Here is a 25,011-nt window from a genome sequence, read left to right as displayed (position 1 = left end):
GGAGGTAAATGCAAAGAGTACTTTTTGTACCATCTCTTGGAAAAAGACGAGGCGCTTGAAAAACAGGAGAAAAAAACAGTGAGGTATCACGTAAGGAGCGCCAAGGGGTATGCAGTAGAAGGAGTCAAACAAAAGATCAGACAACAGACGTCAACTGGGTGTGCAAAGCCTGTGAAAGAGCCTCCTCTTGACGCTTGGCCTCCATCTCCATCAAGTACTGAGCGTACTTGGACCGAGGGTTGTGAATACCACACTCGGTCTTCTGCTGTCCCTTCCAGCGACCAGCACGCTCATCCTCTCCGTCAGCAACGGGTTGGGTGGAGTGCCAGTCACCAATGCTTTTGTAACCACGGTCAAGGAGCTCGTTGTAGGGCACTTCGTTCTCCTTGGCGTACTGCTTGACCTGGCCGAAGGACCAGTTGGCCATAGGGTTGATCTTGATGAGGCCGGCCTCGTCGACTTCAATGATGTCGAGGTCACCACGCTTGCCGCCTTGGCTACGGCGGCGGCCAGTGAGAACGGCGTGAACATTCATCTCACGGTAAGCACGCTGAGCGGGCTCAACCTTGGCAACCCAGTCGTAGAGTTGATCATCGGCCTCCCAGAGCTTGGCGCCGTACTTGGCTTCGAACTCGGCAGTTGTGTCAACGCCAGCGGGCTTGTAGATGTGCACATTGTTGTTGGGATACTTGCGACGCACACGGTCAACCAGGGACATGGTCTCATCAAAGTGATAGAGTGTGTCAAGGAAGATGAGGTCAACCATCTGGGGACGAGGCACCTCCAGCTTCGATAGCATGTCCAAGGTGACAAGACCTGTGAGACCAAAGGCAGTGGTCTGGAAGAGATGAGGGAGCGAAGTAATGCACCATTTCAAGATCTCTATAAGGACGAGTCAGATCAAAGGATCTTCGGAAAGAGGGGTCATGGACATCGATACGAACCTTGGGGTTCAAGGAATTGCAACTGGCGGTTAAGGAACTGAAGATGGGGCTTGGTAAAGACAATTTCGGGGACGTATTCCTCGCTAGAGCCAGAGCCAGCACTGACATAGCCTGACTCAGTCATGGCATCATGGTTGTCAATCCCCTCCATCTCCGAGGAATAGTTCATAGGCATCTTGGCCGGCATAATGTATGGTAATATGGATGGACAGAGAGATGGCCTTGAAGAAAGATTGTATGTATAGGGGGGGGTTGAAGAGTAGGAGTATGAAGAACGAAGTCACAGACAACAGGGCGAGAATATAAGCACAGCAGAGGCAATCACATCATTCCGGAGATCCGTCCCTGACATCCTCTTCATCCGATATTCTTCGTTTCCACGACACAACGATGCCATTGGTCACTTGCCAGAGTGGGGAATGAAAACCACCCAAGCACGCCATCGACTTGCGATTGCGTGCTCGAATGTCTCACTCCCACCGCCTTCCTAAAGCGAATGAATTGTTCTTCTTAAGAAAGCGGTAGGACCAAAGAGGCGTTGTAGGGTCAGACTGGCAGAATATATGGCTGATTCTGCCCTTCTGGGAGAGAATGGCATAGAATGTCATTATTAGGGTTGTAGGTAGCTTATTGATCCCGACCCTGGAAGGTTACCCCCGGATATTGGTAATTGGCGCTGACCAAGTCAATGATAAAACAATTTATTATTGGGGGTAACTTGTTCTTCCAAGTTTTGGACTTCCTAAATGATATAATGTTAGCAGGTTTCATTGATCGATGAACCTGGGGCATACCCGATACGGGAAATCGTGATTATCATACTATATATATGGACAATGTATTATATCCATGATCTGACTCTAAAGTCATGGCGGATCTGGATGAGATCCTTACCCAAAATTGAACTCATCCTATTCTCCTGGAGGTGGTCCATCTCTGTTGCCTCATTATCAATTCTGCCAGGCGGTAGCTCACGTGATAGAGGGGAAATTCACTGTCACGTGAATATTGGTGGGACCAAATCGAATCCACGTGCCAGATCGTCGCAAGTCTGTGGGATCTCTCTCAAGTTACATAGCTTCAACTCGCAAATAACCCGTTTACCAGGTCCATTCACTAGTATTGCATTATGACAGATTCAACCCGTCCGACGAGGCCATCCCTCGGCCAAATGCGCAGCAGTTCCTTCCTGCAGGACCACCAACAGTACAAACCGATGGCTCCAATCAACCCAATCACCCCAATCACCCAAACCATCGGCGAGGTTCTAGCTACCCATATGGACGATCGCCTAGTACTTGGTTCAAATCCAATCAAGCCCGACCCGGAGAGAGTCACCGACAGCGGCGTCATTCACAGTATTTTCAACCACCACGCAAACCCTCTTCCCACCGGCACATCGCAAATCGTCGCGACAATCTACTACAAATCTAACAACCCCGTTCACCCCCACTACCACCCCGATTCAGGGCTTCAGCATGCCCCAGGTGACAAGCTTCCAACTCCTAAGGTACCCGAGGGCTCTGCTCCCACAGAAGACATGGATAAGTTCCCACGGGAGCCACCTGCCCCAGAGCCGGAGCCACTGGATCACTTGTACGGCCCATACGTCTCTCAGTTGTGCTTGACCAACTTCCTTCAGATTTTGGAAACCCTCCCCACCCCTTATCAGCGCATGAACACCTCACACCGCTGTCTGGACCGCGACGAACACCCCCGCGTCGTAGAGGTCACATTCTCTCCCCCACCAAACCCAGAATATCTCTCGTTCCCAGATCTGCGCAAGCATGAGAGCATCTGGCGCTTTGAGCGCGAGTGGAATGTCGAGGTTGTTCTGCAGAAGGAGAGCGTCTTCCGTCGCCACAAGCGCCTGGCTGTGTTCGACATGGACAGCACCCTGATTGACAACGAGTGCATTGATGAAATCGCCAAGTTCATCGGTGTCGAGAAGGAGGTTTCCGTAAGATCTTATTATCAAGGCGTCGGGTCTCTATGCCAGTGACTAACATCAACGCAGGCAATCACCGAACGCGCCATGAACGGCGAACTGGACTTCTCCGCCTCGCTGAGGGAACGTGTCGGTCTTCTCAACGGCGTCACTGCAGATGTCTTCGAGAAACTCAAGTCCGTCCTGAAAATCGCCAAGGGAGCCCGTGAGCTCTGCCGCGCATTGAAGACTCTGGGCTACAAGCTCGCGGTGGTGAGCGGCGGGTTCCAGCCTCTGGCCGAGTGGCTCGCCGAGCAGCTCGGTATCGATATTGCCATTGCCAACCACGTAAGTCTATCCCGTTTCCTCTTACTATTTTGCATCCATCCGATCTGACCTTCTATTCAGCTCGAAATCGATGAGGCCACCCATACCCTGACCGGAAAATTGGTGCCATCCTACCCCATCATCGATGCCGCGCAGAAGCGCACTCTCCTTAAATCCATCGCCGCCGAGCACGGCATCCCCATTGAGCAAACGATGGCCGTCGGCGATGGCGCTAACGATCTCCTCATGCTCCATGCTGCAGGCCTCGGTGTCGCCTGGCGCGCCAAGTCTAAGGTCCAGTTGGAAGCTCCCGTCCGCATCAACGGCGAGAGCCTTGTCGATATCCTCTACCTGCTCGGCATGGACAACGAGGACATCGCGGAGCTGACCGCCGACGCAAATGAGTCCTTGAGTAGCTAAACGGGCGACGCGCCATTTTCAGTAGAGTATCCAGTTGTGTACTAGCGAATCATGCCCCATGATCTAACCTTTGGGGTACTTATACCCCTCATAAAGTCCAGTGAAACGGCGTTCACGGATGGTTGCAGGGCTCAGCTTGGAGATTTCCTTGTGTTGAAGAGTTGTGGAGTTCATGTCGGTCCTTACCTTAGGCGGAGTCTATGGCTGTGATGGATAGGAGGTGCACAATGCGTAGTACGGAGTATGGAATTATTGTATAGCGTGTGACTTTTATTCTTGTTCATACGTGCGCTTGGTTTCTTTCGTCTTGAAGGTGGGATGTAGTGGATTGAGGAACGGAGCAGGCTCAGACCATGATCTATTGACATTTTGAGACTTGATATATGAAAAAGCAGCACTGAGTTGATTTCTAGTGCAGCTTGAAATTAAGAAAGGCATAAATAGGCCACGAATGACTTCTCTGGTGGTGATACAAAGTACAATTCGTGTTGAAATGTTGAACTGTTGAAATGACAAAACCAGCGAAAAATCCCTTTATATGAAACCCCCCAAAACCAACAACCCAGAACGATGCATGAAAGATAGCGCCAAGAGGTTAAACAACATGTGCATTGAGCCAGAGCACAAGACACGGGTAGAGATAGACAGGTTTAATGACGTCGTTGGATGAGATTTTTGTTTAAATGCAAGACACTTTACCGAGTAGCCTCGTCAGTGGTAGCAGCGCTCTGATCGACAGCACGCTCGCCGGTGCCAGAGCCAGAACGACGCTTCTTGAGAACATTCTCGATGAACGCCTCACCAGCCTTGTAACTGCTTCGTACCAAGGGGCCGGAAGCACAGTACAAGAAGCCCATATCAAGGGCACGCTGGCGCCACAGCTCAAAGCGATCAGGGGTAACGTATTCATGAACAGCCATGTGGCGCTTCGTGGGACGCATGTATTGACCGAAGGTCACAACGTCGACGTTAACAGCGCGGAGCTGGCGCAGGGCATCCCAGAGCTGGTCATCGGTCTCACCGAGACCGAGCATGAGCGAAGTCTTCGTGACAAGATCCGGAACAGTCTTCTTCGCAGTATCAAGTACACGAATAGACTGCTGGAATGTGGCGCGTCGATCACGAACAAAGGGCGTAAGCTCCTCGACAGTCTCAACGTTGTGCGCATAGACGTCCAGTCCAGACCGGGCAACCAATGCGGCCATCTCAGTGTCACCGCGGAAGTCACCCGTCAAACACTCGACCAGCATACTGGGCTTCTTCTGTTTGATTTTAATGACCGTCTCGGCGAAGTGGCGCGCACCGCCGTCCACCAGATCGTCGCGGTCCACACTCGTCAACACCACGTATCCCAAGCTCCAGCGGGAGATAGCCTCGGCGGTGTTCTCGGGTTCGTGCGGGTCGAGCGGGGGAGGAGTACGGGATGTCTTGACGCTGCAGAAGCGGCACCCGCGCGTGCAGGTATCACCCATCAACATGATTGTCGCTGTGGCGGAGGACTTGTCGCTGCCACCCCAGCAGTCGGAGATGTTGGGGCATCGGGCCTCCTCACAGACGGTGTGCAGGTTCAATCCTCTCAGATCCTTCTTTAGGCGCTGGAAGTTCTTGGAGTCTGGAATGGGAGTCTTCAGCCATTCGGGCAAACGAGTCATTTCCTTCTTGCGACCAGCGGGACCGACAAGCGCGGTCTTAAGGGCGTAGGCTTCCGATGGGTCGAGAATTTCGTCTTGACCTCCTGACACGAAGTCTGAGAATGAGGGTCCTGCATTCAGCTTATCATGGAACTTTGTTGCTCTGCGCCGGGTGGTTCCTGGTGCGGTCGTAGCGGATGAGGAGTCCGTCGTAGCATAGCTTCGGCGGCTGATGGGGGTAATTATTGGCGATGCTGGAGATATGGTGGTTCTGAAAGACGACAGGCGTCGTAGGCTTCTTGTTGGAGCTGCCATGATGTGTGAGTGTATGTTATGTGAAATCTAGAAAGCCGAACTGGAGTTTGTCCGCTTGGGCAATGGATCCCGCGGAAAAGTATGACTAAGCAATTTCGCCATCAGATCGGACGGGAAAGTCTACGGAGTGCGTCGGTGAGCAATAGGGCAAGAACACGAAGTACATGGAATAATGCTTATATTCAAGACAAAGTCTCCATTGTCTTGTTGTATGTCTTCTCCCCTCCTCAGTTTGAATAGCTACCTAGGTAGGAATATGAATAGGGGTCAAAAAGCGCAGAGCGTACAGATGCGAAGGACTTGGAAGACAGGTTGATAATGCTATTATTATTATGGGTGCTACATATTCTATTGGGAAGACTGACTAACTAACTATAGATGCGTGATCCCCCAATGCACAAATTTACCGAACGATATTCCAAGGACCGCGCAATGCAAGGGTATGAAAAGAGAGCAAGGGAGAGTAGGAAGAGATGGGGTAGAAGTTGTAGTCAGACGGATAGGTGAAAGAGAACTCAATGATTAGAGCGAGTAATGGTAGGTAGAGAGACAGATATGAAACAGATTGGTAGGAGAGAGCTCGATGGTGAGAGCAAGTGATGGAGGTAGGAACAGATACAAAACAGATATGAGAGAAGATAACAAAGACAGTCTGTAAGGAAATTGTCTTGAAAAGAGTGCAGGAAAGATTTTCAGGGAAAAGCAGAGGTCGAAACGAATGATGGGTTTCCGTCAGGTATACAAAGGGAACAGGATAAATAGAGGCAAGGAAGTTTTAGATGCAAGGAGTGAGTGATGCTAAGCATTGGTTTCAAGTACTTGGGCAAGGACTTCTACAGCGGATCTCAAAGTGGGATCTGCTCGGCCGCAGATTGCGAAGAGCAGGTTGTCCACGTTGCGATCTAACTGTTCCTGGAGCCTGGCGGGACAAGAGCTGAAAATATGGTCATGAGACATATGGGCAGATCCAGATGGAAACTGAATCCCTAGTGTGTTGTACGCTTTTTTCGGGACGCCGTCAATGGCGAATGTGTCTTTGAGCGGTGATACGGTCGACTGTGTGCGCTCGATGGTTGATAGAGAAAGGATGTAGTTGCGAGCGAGGAGGGCAGCACATAGGCAGTCAAGGAGGTGCTCTGAGACATCGGGGAATATAGTGCGGAATGGCTTGAGAAGAGTCTTCTCGTCGTTTTTGCGAAGGAATACCATGACAGGGGATGCTAGGCGGAGCACATAGCGAGGAAAGTCCTTGACAGAATGTTCCAGCTCATCTAGGGTCCATTCATGGTCGTCCAGCGTCCAATTTGGGTGCCAGAGCCGTGGTTTTTCATCCTCGTTTATTGACATCATAGCCGGCCGCCCAGGTGAGTTAGTTCTTGGTGGTGATGATGCCTTCGGGCTCACACTTCCCGATCTGATCTCAGGTTGTAGACTCGTCTCGCGCTTTCCCTGCGCAGATTCAGGCCTTTCACAGATCACGGTTGATCCGACACTGTCTGAAGAAGTCAATGATCCTGGATCAGTATATGCATCGTCGTCATCATCATCGACCGTGCTATCATCGTAGCTAATAAAGGAGTAGTCGAAGTCACGAGTTCTATAACCACTGCCAGACAAATTAAGAGGAGTGTCCGGGCTAAATGCGGATACTTCCTCTTGACGTTGATCTGGGGTGGCCGGTATGGTATGTGGCAGCAATGATAACGGTGGAAGTAGTGGAAGCGATGGTGATGATTGTCTAGCAATGTCGACAAGTTTCGGTTTTGTCTTGCTAGCGACGACGAATCTCTATATGGGGGTCAGCTTTCAAGGTCATCTCGTAGTAAGAAACTAGTGAACTTACTACAGGTTCTTCAAGGGCTTTTGCTCCCGGAATGATGTCGAGTTTTGGCATTGGAGGATCGTTCTCGACGATCTGGAACTTGCGCCGATTGTTGGGCTCCTTTGTAGATGAATTTCGGTCGTTGACCTTGTCAACCGGCACACCTTGCAGCCACCTTTCGCAGTACGAGAAGTTGCTGGGCACCCAGCTGGCTTCACTAGACACTGTCCCAGTTCGAGGGCGTTGAGGTCGTGGTGAGCTACCGGGAACAAATACTCTCGGGCTGTGGATTGAGGTTGGGATTGCAGGCTTGATGGGAGGTTGGGCTTCTGGCACCTGTTCCCTCCCAGACTCGCACTGGCGTACAAACTCTGAGTGGGCTTCATGGACATTCATGACACCTGTGCGCGGTTTGTTCTTCCAATCTGGTGGACGGTATGCTGTGTACTGTATTCTTTCCCCAACCTCAAGTGTTGCGGCTGTTAAGGCGACCTCCGGTTTAGTAGCATCGGGATCAACCTTCTCAGATCCTCCGACACTGGAAGGCCGTGATTCATCTGAGGACTGACAATCGAAATAAGATAACTCTGGACCGGCACTTGCAGGGCGTGATTCTGTTATAGGTGGGCTGGGTAGAAGGCCGAATCCCTCTAGACTGCTACAAGTCAGGTTTTGGTCGGAGCGCCACGTTCGTAAAATGTGATCGGCCGGCGTTCTCGGCGGCCTGTTTAGCTTTTCAGAAAAGTTGGAAGTAGGTCCATCAAGTGACGCCGGGGATGAAGGAAGCATTAATTGAAATGGTTCTTTCATTTTTCGAACCGAACGAAAGGGCGACACGCAACCTGGGGCCCGATCTGTGGGGCGCCGCGATTGTGAGGTTGAAAAGTCAGGCGACTCTATCCGGGGCATAACAGGTGATGTTGCAAATGATAGCGAGGGCATATGTCTGCTTCGCCTTCGGGGTATATAGGTGGGAGACCATCGGCGCGGTGATGGGATGTGCTCGGCCATCGCCATTGTATTGTGGCTCATCGAAGACGAGTTCGAGTCCTGATTTTTTATATGCGTCTGCATCCGGGCCTGAAAACATGCATGGCTAGACAGCTCCGTCGCACCACTGTCCATATTGGACGACGGCATGGCTGAATGTAACAATCGGGGTCTGGAAGGTCGAAGGAAAAAAAAACCAAAACGTGTTGTACAAGAGTAACCCAGACGAGATTACAATCCAGTTTGTTTATTGTTGAAGTCAAAACAAATGAACTCCAGTCCCTGCAGGGGTTCGATATATCCTTATACAGTGACTGTGGCGCTAGTAAGGTAATCTAAGGTGGGTATGGTGATCGGGCTACAGTGCACATCCCTTGACAGGACCACAACCCTGGGATGGAAGCCCGAAAATGTTCAACGGCAAGATTTCCCTTTCGAGTGTGAAAGAGGGTCCTCCGCCTACCACAAACACTTGGAGTCAGGCTGTGCTTAGCACGGGCCAGGGTAATAATAGTGGGAATGAGGTCGCTCCGTCCTTGCATTCCTGAGAAGATGAGAAACCCGGACAACAAAGGGCAACAATTGGCTTCAGAACTCAATCTGTTGCCCTGCAGGAGCCCGTCAACGTGGAGAGACCCTGTCCATTGCCTCAACTCGTCATAGCTAGGTTCCGACTGGGCAATTGGAATGAGACATTTGGGATGGAAGAGGGGGGAGCAGGGGAGCCATGGCGAATCAGACCCTCGAGAAGGGTAAAAAGATCAGCTGGAGGGTGTATTAAAGCGGGTCTTCATTGGATATTCTGTCTCGTCGCAACAGCAATCCACCCCTTCTTGACTACTGTGGCTATCCCTTGCATATATCTGGTTCATACCTTTGTTATTGCACATATCAGTCTAATTTCTGGAGATTTGGATATAAATGCCTGGTGAGGGCTTGGATTGATCACTCTGATCAACCAATTTGAGTCGGAATGAACCAGGAAGAGAGAAATTTTTTAGATTGATAGGCTGGCGCAAGATGATCTCTCATACTTGCTGAGCTAGGCTGAACCAGATGAGGCTGACTAAGAATGATAGATCTAACTCCCGGCGGGAAAACACGGCACAATTAATGGATAGGTACATTTGAGCAATTGCCCTATCTATTGATGAAGAAAGATCGGGGATATCTTTAGAAGGTTGCATTAGTTAGAAAGCCAAATTTATTGAGGGATAGATCACACACAGCCCATAGATGCAGCTCTGGACCCGGGGAGGTCGGCGACTATGATCCGAACAAACAGTGCAAACATCTCGTTATCAATCGATTAAGAAAAAAAAAACCTCGGAAGGAATGGACAACTTGAAACCAACCTCCCATACTTCGTATGCCAACCTCATTCTTCCATTCCTGATGCTTTCCGAATCATTTGTGGCGTCGACGCTGTCATCCGCCAAATCTCCGACAGCCTCGCTCAGAGATGTAGGGGTCTGCGTCCATGAATTGCAGCCTTCGTCGATACTGCGATCGACTTTCAAGAAGAGCTCGACTTTGACCAATTGTCTGGCTGTCAGCCCGTCACACATTTTCACAGCCCAAGCTGACAAAGCCGTCATTCACGTGTACAATCGAGAGAAGGGTAACCAAGAGGGCATTGTTCCATTTCCAGAGCGGATACGCAGTATTGCTGTCGCGGGAGGCAAGTATGGTGATGTCTTGGTTTTGGGCACCGAAGGTGGTCGGTTAATTGTCTGGGAGGTATGTTGGATCTGATTGATACATTTATCCATGTCATGCATCTAACATCTTTTTCAAGACATGCACAGGGCGCCAAGTAGCCACAACGGCCTCCCATCTGCAACCAGTAACCTCACTCGTCGTCGACCCCACGTCCAACTTTATCTTGTCTGGCTCCGCCGACGCCAGTGTACATGTCTGGTCCTTGCCCGGCATTCTCTCTTTTTCAAAACCCGCTCTTAGTGCAACTCGCCAACCCACAAACTCGCCTATCCGAACTTTCTCCAACCACCGCGCAGCTATCACTTCCCTTGCTGTAGGACATAGCAATGGCCGCCATAACATCGTGGTATCAACTGCAAAGGACAACACTGCGATCGCATGGGATTATCATACCGGCCGTACACTGAGAACCTTCCTCCTTCCTTTATCCGCAACATCGGTGGCTCTAGACCCGGTCGACCGGGCTTTCTACGTGGGATATGAAGACGGCAGCGTGCAATCAGTAGACTTCTACCGCAGTCAGTCTGCGCAGCATCCTCTTCACGATCCTTCAGTACAATCAACACCCGCCCAGGTGTCCATGGAGGACCGGTGGCTCCCTCCCTCGGCTGAAACAGGCTCAGTGAAGACAATCTCCCTTACATATGATGGCACCACGTTACTCTCCGGCCACGCGAATGGCAAGGTGCTATCTTGGAATGTTGCGCGACGGAAGTACACATCCTCAATCGCCGACTACACGCACCCAATCACCAATTTAGTCATGCTCCCTCCGGGTGGTATCCCCCACCCTTCCTCGGATTTGAAGAGAAAGGCCCACACCATTGTTAAGCCGCGCCATGATAGTGGCCTTTCAGCCCCGAATCATGCCCCTGGTGCCGTTCCCGCAGAATATATGTTCCATACGCAAATCATCGCACCTTCTAACTCCCGCAAACCAACACAATTCTCTCAGGCGCTTACTCATTCCTCTTTCCCCGCCTCCATGATCGAAGATGGTCTTGCAGAACTCGCGGCATTCCGCCAGCCTGGCAATGTGGAACTCACCCGCGTTGCCTCAAGCACCGCCTCTGCCAAGGAAACCCTGGAAGACGCAGCTGCTCGCGATTCGCAGGTCGCCGAGCTAGAGAACGAGGTGTCGGTGCTGAAGAAGAAGGTTGCTGTCAATGAGATTGCTCGCCATAATGCGGACGATGAGGTTGCACAGCTGCGCTTAGACCTCGCCAATCTGCAGGATTATACCAACGAGCTGCACGAGAAGCAGGAGGCGGCACAGCAAGAGAAGGTCCTGCGACAAGCAAGGAAGCAGGAGCGCCAGAAGAAGAAGCGGGAAGCCTGGCTCGCTGCAGAGAAGAAGGGTCGCAACGGTGATGCAGTCATTCAAAAGATGGACGTTGATGGCGATGTGACCAGTGACTCGGATGATCAGAGCGACGAATAAAAAAAAAAGCTTTGGGTTTTTGGTTTGCATGTCAATGGATCGGCGCAGGGTTTTGGATTAGTATATACTATACCATTTTGGAGCTTTCAGGTCAATACGAAAAATGTCCGCCACGTACATGAATATGCATATGCATACATATGCATATGCAGTTCAATCTCCCAAATGATTTTCTCGTATCGTCTTGAGACGGTTCTCATCTATGTCTTTGAATGGACGAGCCATTAACCCCAAATGTGTTTGTTTCATTGGACGACAGCTCAGGCGTCGAACTCTTACTAGCTTAAAACTGTTCATCCGAGCTACATTGTTTCAATAATCATCTGATCCTAGAAACAGGGGTCTCGTATCTACAAAATAGCGTAAAATATACCTTGGAGGGGATCGTCACATTTCCTAGTGGATCGGGGTGTTCGCGAGGCAACCCCAAAGGGGTTGCATTAATGCAGGCTCTCGTGGCAAGATGCGCAAGGATGGATACAATTGTCTCAGAAGCTCTGTAAGCTTCTCTTCTCTCATTCACCAAGGGCATATATCTATACAAATCGTGATTTAGCAAGGTGGCAATCCTTGTATATCATCCAGGCTCTTATCCCGCTGCTCCGCTATTCTCTTCCCCTCCCATAGAGTCTATGCGCAGGGGGTCGATATCTTTAGAACTACCACACACAGAGATATCGAGACCCGGGCAAAAGAGTAAGGATTTGATCGATGCCCATTGTTCGCAGTATAGAGCACTGCTGAACAGTAAAAGAAGAACCTGATATCTCCACTATGAAAGCTCCACCTCCAATACACCCTCCCCACAAGACATCCCTCCATATTCCGGGGAATCTCATGAAATCTCAAGCCACCGCATGACCACATCCCTGTTCAAGAGCCTCCCCCTCATCAATCTCTTTCATAATACTAACCCCAGAACTAGTTCCAATGCGAAGTGCTCCAGCCTTAAGCATGCGCAACAAAGCCTCAGCAGTACGTATACCTCCACTAGCCTTAATCATGCAAGAACACCCACACAGCTCCGCCGCAAAGCGCATAGACTTAACCTGCGCAACACTTGCACCGCCATTCCAGCCCGTGCTAGTCTTGACATAGTCCGCGCCAGCCAAGCACGACACGATCGTCGCATCGATAATCTGGTCCTCCCCAAGCAGAGACGCCTCCACAATCGCCTTGAGGATAATTGGTGCCGGAGCTGCGTTGCGCACCGCACGAACGTCGTTGTACACATCCGTGTACCGGCCCTCTTTCAGCAGGTCGTACCGGATCACCATGTCGAGTTCGGTGGCGCCCTGCGCAACAGCCTCTTTGGCTTCACTCACTTTCTCCGCTGTAGCGTGCGTACCCTCGGGGAATCCGACCACGCATGCGAGAGCTGTGGTGGTGCCTTTGACGTGGCTTGCTGCGCGGGCGACGTGCTCCAGTCGTACACATACGGCGGCGAACTCGTATTCAAGAGCTTCTTTGCATAGCGTGTCGATCTGTGAGGGGTCGACTGGGGTTGATAAGAGAGTGTGGTCTATTGTGCGGTGGATTTGTGTTGAAATTGGCGGCTGGGATAGTGAGTGTCTGGGCAGCTGCTTCTTCATGTTGGCTATCTTTTCCGCCCATTCGGCGTCTGTTGATGGGATGGCACTCATGCTGGTCGGTTTGTGTACTGTGCCTTGGCTTGGAGAGCACGCCGCCGGAGTAGTGTTAGGGATTACTTCCGGAAATGTGTTCAACTGTCTTACTGAACTTAGCGCATAGAGGGGAAGAGGGGTTGTCACGTGGGGCCTTCAGAATCATCATGACGCCCCCTGTGATTCATGTTGACACGATGTGACCTTGAGGAGGCGGTGTTGTGGCGCTAAGTGACTAGTGTATGTGTCTCGGGCTCGCACTTTGGGTAAATTCAAGCGATATATCAAGTGTAATGGGTGATTATAACCCTGTACGGAGTAGTATATGTGTATTTTGAAGGTGTTTGTAGCAAAGTACAAGGTTCCGTTGGATTATATATGTATCAAAACTGCATTGCAAGATGGATCACATATGCCAAGCTTCCCGACCAAAAAGGCGAAACCGAAGACCCCTAAAAACCCGATATCTTGGTCCATGTCCTAACCTATTTTCTCTCCATGGCACTACATTGAAGCAGCGATTCGATCGCTTTGAATTTTCGCTTATTTGCAGCTCCCGCACTCCGGCCCACGAACATCATCCACACGTCCCACGCGTCGGGGACCGGATCCCGGACCACCGCCGCCACCACCTCCACCTCCACCACCTCCTCCACCGAATGAGTTTGTGCTGCCTCCCCAGCGAGGGCGAGTAGTATATTTATTGCCCTGATTCTTAATATTGAAAGAGGAGTTCTCGGCGGCGGCGTATGAGTCAAGCTAAGATAAGTCAGATTAATTCAGTTGCGGAATATGAAAGAGCGGCAGGGTGAAACGAGAAGCAAAAGGAATAAGATGTCGCATATAATAAGTCTCTCGGATATACATACCGATAAGAGTGTAGTGAAGTACAGGCCAAGGAAAAAGTAAACGCTCTCGATGAAGCGGCTGAGCCGCACGGTAAACGGGGGGCTGTGGACACGCTGGTCAGTGGTTCGGGTCTCTAGTTGTTGCAGGAAAAGGGGTAAATCACCTCTGGAGAGCCTCCCCGTTGGAGAAATAGATTGGCTTTGAGGGTCTGGCAGACATGGTTGTGATGGAGGATGGTTGTCAGAATCGAAGATGTGAATGAGGTGGAGTGATCAACATGGCCGGGCCGGGGGTCCACTAATTTATAGCCGCATTCTTTCCTTTTCCTCTGTGTACAAAGTATAGGTGTAGGTATATCGTATAACAATTGTTCTACAAATAAATGTATGAAGAGATATTTTCTTTTCGAATAATGATATTTTTTTTCAATGATCATGCATGTCTCGTTTCTAGGGGTATCTGAATGCTGTCTATGTACACCACAATTTGTAACCATCGCTCGGAAATATATATATGTGAGAAAAAATGTCCAATCACTGCTTCTCGTCCACCGACACAGCGACCGCGTCCACTTCGCTGCGAATTTCATCCAATCCATGGAATCCCTCTTCAATCACCCATCGCTGGCCTTGGGGATTGTGCAGCACATGGCAACTAGCACCAACGACCAGCAATCCCGGTGGTCGCGACCCTGCCTCCTCGAAGGCCAAGCAGACGTGCTCTAAGGTTGAGCGAATTACACGCTGATCTGGACACGATGCCCGCTCAACAATCGCACAGGGTGTCTCCTTAGGCCAGAGTGCGCGCGATTGCGAACCAGTGTCTTCGGCGGGGAAGGTAGTGAGAGACTCCACGAGAGCAGAAAGTCTGTGAAGAGCCATGAGGAAGACCACAGTTTGAGTTGGGACGTAATTAGGAGGGTTTGGAGCAGCTCCTTTTCTGCCGGTTCCTGTGCACACGAGGACCTGGTCAGAGACACCGCGGTGGGTTGCTGGGATATCGGCGAACAGGGCCGCGCTCATAGCGCTTGTAATTCCCGGCAACACGACCGGGGAATAGCCCTCCTTCCTGAAAAACTCGAACTCTTCCGCTCCACGTCCATATAGATATGGGTCTCCCTGTTTCAAGCGAAGGACTTGCCGTCCTTGCTTCAAAGCTGCTAGACCCATCACGAGGAATTCTTCCTGTGCTTGGTCTGCGTTGCCAGGGAACTTGCGTGCGATGTGGACTTCTGTTCGGCGAGGGATCAAGTCCAGGACTGGGGCGGGAACAAGCTTATCTGCGAGGATGATGTCGGCATTGTGGATTGCGTGGTAGGTGGCGCGGGTGAGTAGGTCTGGGTGGCCGGGGCCAGACCCTGCGAGGACAATCTTCCCCTTCTTTGGGAGTGTATCGAGGCCGTTTGTGCCATTTGTTGTGGCATTTCCAGATGTATAGGCCTTCAGGATGGCATCCATATCGGCATCGGTGATAGACACAAGCTTTCGGAGAGGCCAGTATTCACAGATTTGAGACAGCCAACGCACCCTTCTTGTCTTCGCGGCGGCAGCATCACCTTCTGTGACTAAGTTATTGAAGGTGTGTTTTTGGCCTACACTATCATCGTCCTCTCTGTCAAATATGCCTTCTGCTAGCCCGGCAGCATTGTCCTCTTCCCACAGTCGCCTCCGCACGGCACCAAGTCTGTCGATGGCTACTCCAAGGTTTTGTGGTAGGAAAGCAGCAATCTCCCGACGCAGCCGGGATGCAAGCTTGCACCCACGGCCGGAAGTAGTGATTCCAATGTGAAGGGGGCCATCTGAGTAGGTGGAAAGTAGGGTGAAGGAACACAACTCGGGGGCATCTGATACGTTCACTGGGATTCTGAGACGCCGACAGAGCTTCGATATATGTGGGCCTAGTAAGAAATATAAGTAAGGTTGGTTTGAGAATTGTACAAGCAGGACATACTTAGTGAGTTGTTGCTACCCAAGGTGACAAAGACCAAGTCCACAACGTGATCAACTTCGCCTCTGCCCAGGGTTGTCAAGTCCTCGTCTTGGAACTTGTGACGAATCCATTGAGCAGAGCCACTAGCAATGTGTTCAGATATGGTGAAATGCATCTCATCTGTCTCCGGCGCAATGATGATCGGCTTTGCGCCGACCTCGAGACTCCTCGCACATCGAGCGGCGGCAAGAGGATTTGAACCGACAATCAAGTGGACTTGTAATTCGGTATTCCACGCAGCCATCAATGGCGCGGGTGAACTGGGATCGCATGATGCGTCCTTCATGGTGAAGTATAGTGGGAGGAAATATCAAGCCCCGCCAATGACTATCAGTATGTATAAGATGTGCCGGTTTCGGAAAGATAAAGAGACCAAATTGCGGAAGGCTCTGGATTTCCGAGGATTCAAAGGAATCGCAGCTTGTATTTAACAAACAGAGCACCCAATGAAATGACTTTCTAGACTTCCGCGGAGAAAGCGGCGAATATCAAAAGTGTGTAAAAGGCCTGTCGCGATTGGTGATAACAGGCGATAAGGATATCGAAGTGGGGGATGATCCTGGCACAATTGACAGGAAGCCCTGATGTTTGATTTAAAGAGTGATCAATAGTCAGACAAAAGGTTCCTGAGGTCGATCTTATACCATTGACTCATATATAGCAAACATAACAGACACACAACAATTTCCAAAAATTTCTATACATCTTTATCGCCTAAAACGGTTAAAGGCAATTGCGTGCTTATTATCATGTGACTCCAAATACCGGGGAAGTCATGCAGCGGGAGGTATACCTAAAGTAGTTTAGTGGGGTTTTGCAAATAAAAGAAGTGCGTGGTCTTTAACTTTTTCTATAGTTCTGTCTCTGACAACATAGTCCAAGCAGTCTGATCCATTTAGCTTAGAATAATATTGAGGAAGTTGGATCCAAAGAGAACAACCCGATATCTTTTTATCTGTTTTCCCTCCTTTCCAGTGTTATCGCTGGAAACATAAAAATGGTTAGTCCTAAAATGCAGAATATGGTGGAAAGCTCAGATCACATAACTAACCTATAACAACTACCTACACACAGCCTGTAACAGAGCCCAAGTATATCCTAAAAGGCGCAAAATAGGGTTTCCATGCATGTATACTCTTCTACCAACGCTCTGTGACTCTTCAAAGTTCCTTCCCAAGTTACAACTAAGCTACAGCCGCGATACCTCGCGATTTTTGTTTACACTCCTGCTGTCACTTACCATGCCATGTTGTATTCGTGTTCGATTTCTTCGCCTCATCGCCAGCCTCCATGGTCTTCACAGCTTCTGTTACTGCAGTAGACTGTGATGAAACGAACGAAGTCACCAAAAAAGATAGACGCCCATCCAAGTCTCTACAGCAAACATTTCAAGTGCTATGCGCATCCATTCTATTCCGCTACCCAAGGCCTTAGCCAACTCGACCAAGTCAGGCATCTTCATCTCCATCCTTATTGTCGACTTAACCCACAACTCGCTATTCGGCTATAGCAGAGATTTGAACAAATCAAGCCTGAAGAACAAAAAGAAGCACTCCCACCGTTGCTTAAAGAGGTACGCAACACAACATCGATAGCTCTTCCCTGTCCCAAATCACTTGGACCCCTTCAAGGCTGGTCTCTGACCAAGTTGTATGATACGAGACTACGACACATTCAAAGGCAAATAATGGAACGAGAAGGCCATCTCATATGCCCGCGGGAAATCTTCGAACAACCACATCACAACATCACAACATCACTGGCGCTTCGCCATCTCAAAGCAGTTAGCTAGGGACCAAGCTTGGGAGTTTTCCAAGCTGTGCGATATGAGTCTACGACAAATTCAAAGGCGAACAATTGAACGAGAAAGCCCTCTCGTATGCCCGCGGGAAAACCTCAAACAACCAACCCGAACGTGTCCAGGGCCGCCTTCAGCAGCCATTAGGGCAATTGGCGGGAATGGGAATGGTCCTGGACGCCAGTCATTCAACATGTACTTTGCCGACTTTAAGTGCATCGGGAACAAGTCATCAATACTCCAAAAATCCTTCGATTCGCTGCTGGCAATTTTCCTTTCAATCTAACAATATGAGGTCTATCTTGGGGATACCATCCGCTGTGATGGTATCTCCTGCTCTTGTTTTTATTGTTTAATCCAGCCGTTCTTCTGCCACTCATACTTTCAAATTATCTATGCGTAATCCTCTTTTAAGCATATGCTTGTCAAGGTATAGTTCAGTACATTTATGCTGGATTTGCCACTAATCCTAACTAGGTATAGCCTTGCGCAAATACCACGATTTGGTGATCCAAAGGCCACGAGCAATCGTGTCCTACCCGCTACAATATTCATACGATTTGTATTGTTAATATTGTTTATAGACCTGGATTATTGTTAAGTTTCATCGGGTGGTTTTGACAAATTCACTTTAGAGCCTCATATATTGGTCTCTATGGCATATTTGACTCGGTGAACATAAAACATGAATCAGAGAACAATATATAACTTGTTGGCTCTAGTTTGAATGGTCAGATATTTAGAAGATATTGAATTATACTTGCTGGGAATATTCCAAAATGCCAGACAAAAGGACAACTGGAAGTAGAAGTCCCAGGAAGACAAAGTGATGTTTCAGTCACGTGGGATGGAGCTTCCAGCTCGTAAGGGCGCGCAACACCGGAGCTACAAGCATCATCTCCATCTCACCCTCTTCCATTCCACGAATCTCACGTTGTCAAGTCCAACAAACGTGCTCAAAGAACTTTCATATCAACTCAACCTAATAATCTTTTAAATTGACTCACCGGCTCCCCCAGCCTCATTCGTCATCATGTCCGGCGGCCTGTTGAAGCCCGAGAAGGACTTCACCAAGGATGCCGACAAGCTCATCCCGGAGGCGGAAGATCTCGCGAAGGTATATCCAAACTCAATATCCATATAAAAGTTGATGCTAACATATATGGTTCTAGACCGATGTTCAGGGAGCAATCGATAAGCTGTTGGGTCTGGAGAAGCAATCCAGACAGGTACGATGCCGAGTGTCATCCCCATTACCGATCCACCCAGACTAATCAAAATTCTCTTGTTCAGGCATCCGATCTTGCCACTACATCACGACTCCTGATTGCCATTGTCACCATCAGCAAGAACTCCGGCGACTGGAGCCTTCTGAACGAGCAAGTGCTGCTCCTATCCAAGAAACATGCCCAACTCAAGCAGGCTACAACGAGGATGGTGCAGACAGTCATGAAATTCCTTGATGAGACACCTAGTCTGGAGGTCAAGATGTCTGTTATCGAAACTCTGCGCACAGTGACCGAGGGAAAGGTACGCTGAGAACCATTTGATATTGACTGGAGTGGCGCTAATTATCGCAAAGATCTTTGTTGAAGTAGAGCGAGCTCGCGTTACCCGCATCCTTTCGGATATCAAGAAGACCCAAGGCGATCTCACTTCGGCAGCAGACATCCTGTGTGAGTTGCAGGTAGAGACATTTGGGTCGATGACGAGACGGGAAAAGACAGAATTCATCCTGGAGCAGGTCTCTTTGTGCATTGAGCGCGGAGACTGGACCCAGGCTCAAATTCTCAGCCGCAAGATCAACAAGAAGTATTTCAACCGCAAGCCAAAGAAGTCCGCCGAGGAGATCGAGAAGCTCAAGGAGCAGGCAGCGGAGCGAGAGAAGACCCGTGGGCCCGATGAGGCACCCATGGAGGTGGATGACGACGTCACAGATCTCAAGCTTCGTTACTTCGAACAGCAGATCACCTTGGCCAACCACGATAACAAATATCTCGAGGTTTGCAAGAACTACCGGGAAGTTCTGGACACACCAGCAGTGGAGAACAACCCAGAGCACCTGCGTGCTGTAAGCAAACCTTTCCCATCTCAGAATGCAGGCCACCACTAACCCGACTATAGTCACTCGCCCGCATTGTGTACTACGTTGTCCTTTCTCCCTATGATAATGAACAATCCGATCTCTTGCACCGCATCAAGCAAGACTCGCGGCTGTCACAAGTCCCCGAGGAATCCCGCTTGTTGAAGCTCTTCACTATTCCCGAGCTGATGCGCTGGCCTATGGTTGCTGAGCAGTTCGGCCCTCACTTGTGCAGCACAGACGTGTTCGATGCCGAGGCGAAGCAGTCTACTGATAACCAGGCAAACCAGAGGTGGCAAGACCTGCGGAAGCGGGTCATTGAGCACAATGTCCGTGTAGTGGCCAAGTACTACACTCGCATTCAGATGGGCCGTCTGACCCAGCTTTTGGATCTGACCGAGGAAGAGACGGAGAAGTACATTAGTGATCTGGTCACATCGAAGACCATCTACGCTAAGATTGATCGACCCGCGCGGTTGGTCAACTTTGCCAAACCTCGGGATGCTGATGACGTTCTGAACGAGTGGAGCAGCGACATGAAGAATCTGTTGGGTCTGCTTGAGCGGATCGACCATCTGATCACCAAGGAGGAGATGATGGCTCGTATCCAGCCCACCCGCAGTGACATGGGCAAGGCGCATTAAGTTGATTTGAGATGAAAGCATATATGGGGCTTAGGCGCGGGGATTACTGCCACCGCGTGTAAAATAATTCGCCGGTAGACCCATAAGTAGTGAAGTCGCAGCATTGACCTTTATATGACCCATACACAACACAATATTATTCTCATATCAGTAGCAATCATCAAGTCGTTATTCTCAGAGGAGTATATGTGCTACATGTAACCATAGTCTAGAAGATCTAATCTAATCTAATCCAGTAAAGATCAAGCTCTGTCTATATACAACGTTCTGGCACTCAAAATGGCAAATCCATATCATTCACATCCTCTTCCACCTCCTTATCATTCGAGCCCTCACTCCGCTTCAACTGCTCCCGAATAAATAGCACAGCAGCATCAAGATATGGCCGCTGACTCGGCAAAAAGTGACCACCAGGATGCCAAACAACCAATCCCTCCTTCTCAGGCTCACCAGCACAAGCCTCGACCAAAGACCGACTCCTCGACTCCTCAACAACAGCATCCAAAGACCCAAGCACATGCAACACAGGCGTCTGAATAGCAGGCTCCTCATAGAACGCCCTATACCGAGCCCCAAGCGCCCTGAACCCAGAGTAACAAATCGCAAACTTAAGCTGCGGATGCTGGAACCCGTCCTCGCCAAACGGCGCTGGAATCATCATCCCCGCCGCACCATCAGTGCTTATCTTAGAAAAGTGCTCGAATGACTCCTTCCGGCCGGGCTCCAGCAGCGCCGCAACCATGGCGGCCAGCGCCGCGCCCTGCGAGAACCCGATCACGCCGTCGAATGGGCCTTCTTCTTTCAGTGTGCGCGCTACAGCTGCGAACCCTTCTTCGATGCCGGTGTACAGAGGCGGGTTCGCGGTGTTGGAGCGCCGCCACCAGCCGTAGGATTCAATTTCGTTGTCTGGAGTGCCTTCGGAGGAAGGCTCGTAGCCTGGGATGTCGGCAGGTCGGAGACGAATGGGGGCTGTTGGGTAGCTAGTGGAGACTTCGTGGAGGGGGAAGGCCTTTTGGATGTGTTTTGTCAGGGCGCGGCTTTTGGCGTGGAAGAGGCTGCCGGACTGGGTGTAGCCGTGGAGCATGAGCAGTTTGAGCGGTTGCCGCGACGAGGTTGTGGGGTTTGGGGCCATTGTTGCTAGATATCGAGTGTGTGTGTTTTTTGAAAGTAGGAGGGAACTTAAAGGCTTGGAGGAGAGGGTTGTTTTATACATTGGAGGGAAGAGGAGAGGCTAGAAGGAGGTGACTCTTTTCTCCCCTCTCAGGAGCGATAAGATAAGATAAGATAAGGAAATGTGCGATTAGTGCCTGAGCATTCGGGCCGCAAATTCTGTTTGTTTACCAAGAAGAGCTTCTTTTCTTCCCTTCTTTTCTTCCCTCCTTTTCTCCTTCCCTTTCTTTCTGGGATTAGTCTATTCGGTATTTCTCCCTCGTTACTATAGATAGGAGAGTGGAGCACTTTCCAAAGTTGCGAAACAACTGGCCCTCTACGCCGCAACTCAACCAAGCCATGAGTGATCTCACAACTTTATTCATAAATGCAGCCAACTTCGCAGTCGGCACGCGTTCGCGTGCAATTTTTTATGTAGGTGACTGGACACCGTCGGGCACTGAAGCCTCTAAGATGTTGTCAGCCACTGAGCCGAGACTGGAGAGTTCAAGTGAACAATGGAGCAAGGAGGCATTCAGAGTGCCTAAGCCTGAATACGTGAGTTTGGGTTTCCCCATAATATTCGCGCACCATGAGGCGGATATGCTTGATTCGCAGGCTCTCTTCGACGAGTGCGATCTCAATTACACCGTCGTGCCAAGCCCCAGCGAGCTCGATGTATCGATATGGCGTGACGTATCAATATGATTAGGTGTATTGCCAGTTGGGTAAAACTAATCTTCCCCGCATCTTTCGGCGGCAATAAAGTTGCTGACTGCCTTGCCGTGACCGACGGACATGCAAGTAAGTGGTGCACATGTTGCGGCCTACACGAAATGGCGTTTGAAGACTCTCGACCTTATGGTGGAGGAGCGGGCATTGCTAGGCATATTGTGCTGGTATTATCATGAAAAATGACCACCGAGGCCCTAGAGCTGCATTCACATGATCCAGCTACATGGCGCATTTTCTGGAACCTCATGGAGAAGGGTAAGTGCGCCCAAGCCGTCAAGGTGGCCGATGACGGCTCGACTATGGAGCGAGCCGCATTAAATCTGTACCATGCGACTGCTCGTACAAAAACCCGAGCTCCTGCGCAGACATGTCAATGTTGAAGCGTGCAGTTCGGAGCATGTATGCAAAGGAGCTGATGATATCGCCAAGGCCTTTGCCGATTGCCGCTTTGCGGTCAATTCGGTGCAAGCAATGCTGGTTCAAGGCAATCGACATAACCCCAAGAAGTAGGTTATACGGTGGGAGACTTTTATGTACTTGGGTAACGGTAATATGCATGGTCGATCAATTTACACTGCGGCCAATGGACGACCGATCAGGAAACGCCTAGCGAGTTTCCCTCTATTGAAAAGCTGTGTTCTATTGCGAATGGACTGGAGATATGGATACGACACAATGGCTTCATACTTATTGCCGACGCGATGTATGACAATGCAATCACATTCTTTTCGAAATTCTGCGCCTGGCTGCCCGGCGATGCGGGCGTTAGAAGGTCATTTCGACATGTGCGCATACCTCGCCAGGTCATAGGAGCGGCAACTGAACACGGTGGGCTTGGCATATCACCACCAGGATGCTATGAGAAGTGTTATTGCAGTGTTTGTTGGACTAATGTCGCAAAGTAGAGGGGCAATGATATCCGGCGTTACGTCATGAAGCTAATCAAGGCTGAGACCGGCATTGGCAAGCTCAAGCGAAAGAAATCAACTGCAGTTCGTGAGCAACCAGCGGGAGCTCACAACCAGACAGATCACACACCAGACAGATCATGAGACGTGCAACAAGTTTGCTGGGTCGATAGACATGTATATAAAGGCGGTAAGAGTTTAGCTTGGCAAAACAGGGCGGTCAAATCGCCGCCCCTCAAAGCCCGTCCAAAATAGGAAACTTGGACATTAAACAGCTTCATCACATCAACAAACATCTAATTCGTGTCAGAATTATTTTTTTACTTTGACAATCACCACAAATTTACGCAATTATGTCCAACACCAACCTCCAAGAGCTCAATGCTAAGATGCAGGCACTCATCGAGCATGTCTCCCCCACCTCGCAACCCCACCACACAATATCTTTTGAAACCTCTCGATAGTTCACATATCAGCAACATATATTATGTTACTAACGATCTGGGACAGTGCTTTTGAGTCCCACCCCGGGTGCCAACCCCCTAACACCCACCCAACTATCTTCTTCCTGTACGACTTCGTCCGCAACTCCCACAACCAGCTGAAGGCCGTTGACGCCGCCAAGTACGCTGCTGGTGATAGCGCTGCTAAGGCTGCTGTGGTCGAGGTTGAGGGTCGTAATGGGTTTGCTAATATCCTCGTCAATGACACTACCGGCAAGCTGTCCATGATGACTGGCGGCGACCCCTCCAATCCTGCTGATTTTGGCGCGGAGATCAAGGCTAAGGCGCTGGCTTTGACTCAGTAAGGGGCTCAATGCTTTTTTCCCCCTGTTTTTTCGTACATATTTATGAGGGGATGGGAAGATGAGGACAACGCTAGCCTAGCTTTGCTCTGCACGTTCTTTGGTTTCCATTATTCTCTTCGCCACTGGCACTTGTACAGTAGCTTCATGTACACAGACAATCATATCATGACATACCCATATCTACATACATCCTTGAATGAAACTGCGATTTCTGTTTCTTTTGGTCCCTCGAGCTTTGATATTTCTCTTCTAGGATGCACGAGAAGATATAACCCATATATATACACCGAAGCTGTATAGCTTCTATGAAAATTATACAGGATAATAAAGCAAGACGGCCATAAAGAGTACTAGGCAAGACTACAAATCAAATTTGTTTTCCAATTTAGTCACCTTGAGGCTTACTATGTAGACAAGCGCGCCATGTGGGGAACTCCTGGGACCCGCATTCTTGAGATATCAACTATATATACATGTAGAACAGTGGCCATTGTTATTGGTTTTCAACATAAGTCATTTCAAAAACAAGAGACCTATTGTCTTATCTTTCGCCTAGTGCCGCTTTGTAGACAGTAGTTGTCGGGCAGTGCGAGACAAAGATCTTTGAAACCAGTGATTGAACTCATGTGATACTAGTAACGGCCAAGTGTGCATGGGCTTCGACGCATAATGGTAAAATGGCTGGTCCTCAGCGGGATATTCGGGCAGTAGGAGAGTGTATTCATATCCATCAAATCTCCGAAACTAATAATGGTCAGCGGATCATTGCCTACAGCTAGGGATTTTAACTATCGGAGCTGGTATCTTGAGGACTCACCCGGTCGAAGCTAAATAAGATGATGAGAAATCCTCGGTGAGAATATTATAAGCTCCGAATCCAAGTA

At 49.8% G+C, this 25,011-nt stretch overlaps 13 protein-coding genes across 13 annotated transcripts; 6 read left to right on the top strand and 7 right to left on the bottom strand.

Annotated features, from left to right (window-relative positions):
- Window positions 1–136: 136 nt before the first annotated feature.
- Window positions 137–1,131, bottom strand: met16 (phosphoadenylyl-sulfate reductase (thioredoxin); the record flags this gene model as incomplete). The annotated part of the gene is made up of 2 exons (XM_057248285.1): window positions 137–882; window positions 945–1,131. 2 exons carry the CDS (start codon window positions 1,129–1,131, stop codon window positions 137–139), a joined length of 933 nt encoding a protein of 310 aa, XP_057112717.1.
- A 942-nt stretch (window positions 1,132–2,073) lies between these two features.
- N7479_000586 (phosphoserine phosphatase SerB) lies at window positions 2,074–3,618 on the top strand (the record flags this gene model as incomplete). Its single annotated transcript, XM_057248284.1, has 3 exons — window positions 2,074–2,904; window positions 2,962–3,219; window positions 3,280–3,618. The coding sequence occupies 3 exons, from the start codon at window positions 2,074–2,076 to the stop codon at window positions 3,616–3,618; spliced, it is 1,428 nt and encodes a 475-aa protein (XP_057112716.1).
- A 695-nt stretch (window positions 3,619–4,313) lies between these two features.
- N7479_000585 (lipoate synthase) lies at window positions 4,314–5,564 on the bottom strand (the record flags this gene model as incomplete). The annotated part of the gene is made up of 1 exon (XM_057248283.1): window positions 4,314–5,564. One exon carries the CDS (start codon window positions 5,562–5,564, stop codon window positions 4,314–4,316), a length of 1,251 nt encoding a protein of 416 aa, XP_057112715.1.
- A 798-nt stretch (window positions 5,565–6,362) lies between these two features.
- N7479_000584 (uncharacterized protein) lies at window positions 6,363–8,526 on the bottom strand (the record flags this gene model as incomplete). Its single annotated transcript, XM_057248282.1, has 2 exons — window positions 6,363–7,352; window positions 7,408–8,526. 2 exons carry the CDS (start codon window positions 8,524–8,526, stop codon window positions 6,363–6,365), a joined length of 2,109 nt encoding a protein of 702 aa, XP_057112714.1.
- A 1,185-nt stretch (window positions 8,527–9,711) lies between these two features.
- N7479_000583 (putative ribosomal assembly complex component Ipi3) lies at window positions 9,712–11,539 on the top strand (the record flags this gene model as incomplete). Its single annotated transcript, XM_057248281.1, has 2 exons — window positions 9,712–10,116; window positions 10,175–11,539. The coding sequence occupies 2 exons, from the start codon at window positions 9,712–9,714 to the stop codon at window positions 11,537–11,539; spliced, it is 1,770 nt and encodes a 589-aa protein (XP_057112713.1).
- An 845-nt stretch (window positions 11,540–12,384) lies between these two features.
- N7479_000582 (uncharacterized protein) lies at window positions 12,385–14,232 on the bottom strand (the record flags this gene model as incomplete). The annotated part of the gene is made up of 4 exons (XM_057248280.1): window positions 12,385–13,266; window positions 13,741–13,923; window positions 14,034–14,115; window positions 14,177–14,232. The coding sequence occupies 4 exons, from the start codon at window positions 14,230–14,232 to the stop codon at window positions 12,385–12,387; spliced, it is 1,203 nt and encodes a 400-aa protein (XP_057112712.1).
- A 314-nt stretch (window positions 14,233–14,546) lies between these two features.
- Window positions 14,547–16,288, bottom strand: N7479_000581 (putative siroheme synthase; the record flags this gene model as incomplete). Its single annotated transcript, XM_057248279.1, has 2 exons — window positions 14,547–15,910; window positions 15,964–16,288. 2 exons carry the CDS (start codon window positions 16,286–16,288, stop codon window positions 14,547–14,549), a joined length of 1,689 nt encoding a protein of 562 aa, XP_057112711.1.
- A 946-nt stretch (window positions 16,289–17,234) lies between these two features.
- On the bottom strand, window positions 17,235–17,470 carry N7479_000580 (uncharacterized protein; the record flags this gene model as incomplete). The annotated part of the gene is made up of 2 exons (XM_057248278.1): window positions 17,235–17,324; window positions 17,363–17,470. 2 exons carry the CDS (start codon window positions 17,468–17,470, stop codon window positions 17,235–17,237), a joined length of 198 nt encoding a protein of 65 aa, XP_057112710.1.
- A 1,363-nt stretch (window positions 17,471–18,833) lies between these two features.
- Window positions 18,834–20,527, top strand: N7479_000579 (proteasome regulatory particle lid subunit RPN5; the record flags this gene model as incomplete). Its single annotated transcript, XM_057248277.1, has 5 exons — window positions 18,834–18,917; window positions 18,973–19,029; window positions 19,094–19,330; window positions 19,383–19,871; window positions 19,925–20,527. The coding sequence occupies 5 exons, from the start codon at window positions 18,834–18,836 to the stop codon at window positions 20,525–20,527; spliced, it is 1,470 nt and encodes a 489-aa protein (XP_057112709.1).
- Window positions 20,528–20,801: 274 nt separating this feature from the next.
- Window positions 20,802–21,659, bottom strand: N7479_000578 (alpha/beta hydrolase; the record flags this gene model as incomplete). The annotated part of the gene is made up of 1 exon (XM_057248276.1): window positions 20,802–21,659. The coding sequence occupies one exon, from the start codon at window positions 21,657–21,659 to the stop codon at window positions 20,802–20,804; it is 858 nt and encodes a 285-aa protein (XP_057112708.1).
- Window positions 21,660–22,036: 377 nt separating this feature from the next.
- N7479_000577 (uncharacterized protein) lies at window positions 22,037–22,384 on the top strand (the record flags this gene model as incomplete). Its single annotated transcript, XM_057248275.1, has 1 exon — window positions 22,037–22,384. The coding sequence occupies one exon, from the start codon at window positions 22,037–22,039 to the stop codon at window positions 22,382–22,384; it is 348 nt and encodes a 115-aa protein (XP_057112707.1).
- A 206-nt stretch (window positions 22,385–22,590) lies between these two features.
- N7479_000576 (uncharacterized protein) lies at window positions 22,591–22,791 on the top strand (the record flags this gene model as incomplete). Its single annotated transcript, XM_057248274.1, has 1 exon — window positions 22,591–22,791. One exon carries the CDS (start codon window positions 22,591–22,593, stop codon window positions 22,789–22,791), a length of 201 nt encoding a protein of 66 aa, XP_057112706.1.
- Window positions 22,792–23,672: 881 nt separating this feature from the next.
- On the top strand, window positions 23,673–24,127 carry N7479_000575 (uncharacterized protein; the record flags this gene model as incomplete). The annotated part of the gene is made up of 2 exons (XM_057248273.1): window positions 23,673–23,725; window positions 23,830–24,127. The coding sequence occupies 2 exons, from the start codon at window positions 23,673–23,675 to the stop codon at window positions 24,125–24,127; spliced, it is 351 nt and encodes a 116-aa protein (XP_057112705.1).
- Between the last annotated feature and the right edge of the window lie 884 nt (window positions 24,128–25,011).

This window comes from Penicillium vulpinum, assembly GCF_028829585.1.
Source record: "Penicillium vulpinum strain IBT 29486 chromosome Unknown utg000001l_segment0_segment0, whole genome shotgun sequence".
Classification (NCBI taxonomy): Eukaryota; Fungi; Ascomycota; class Eurotiomycetes; order Eurotiales; family Aspergillaceae; genus Penicillium; species Penicillium vulpinum.
Note: the sequence above shows the minus strand (reverse complement) of the source record. Positions and strands in the feature narration are given on the sequence as shown.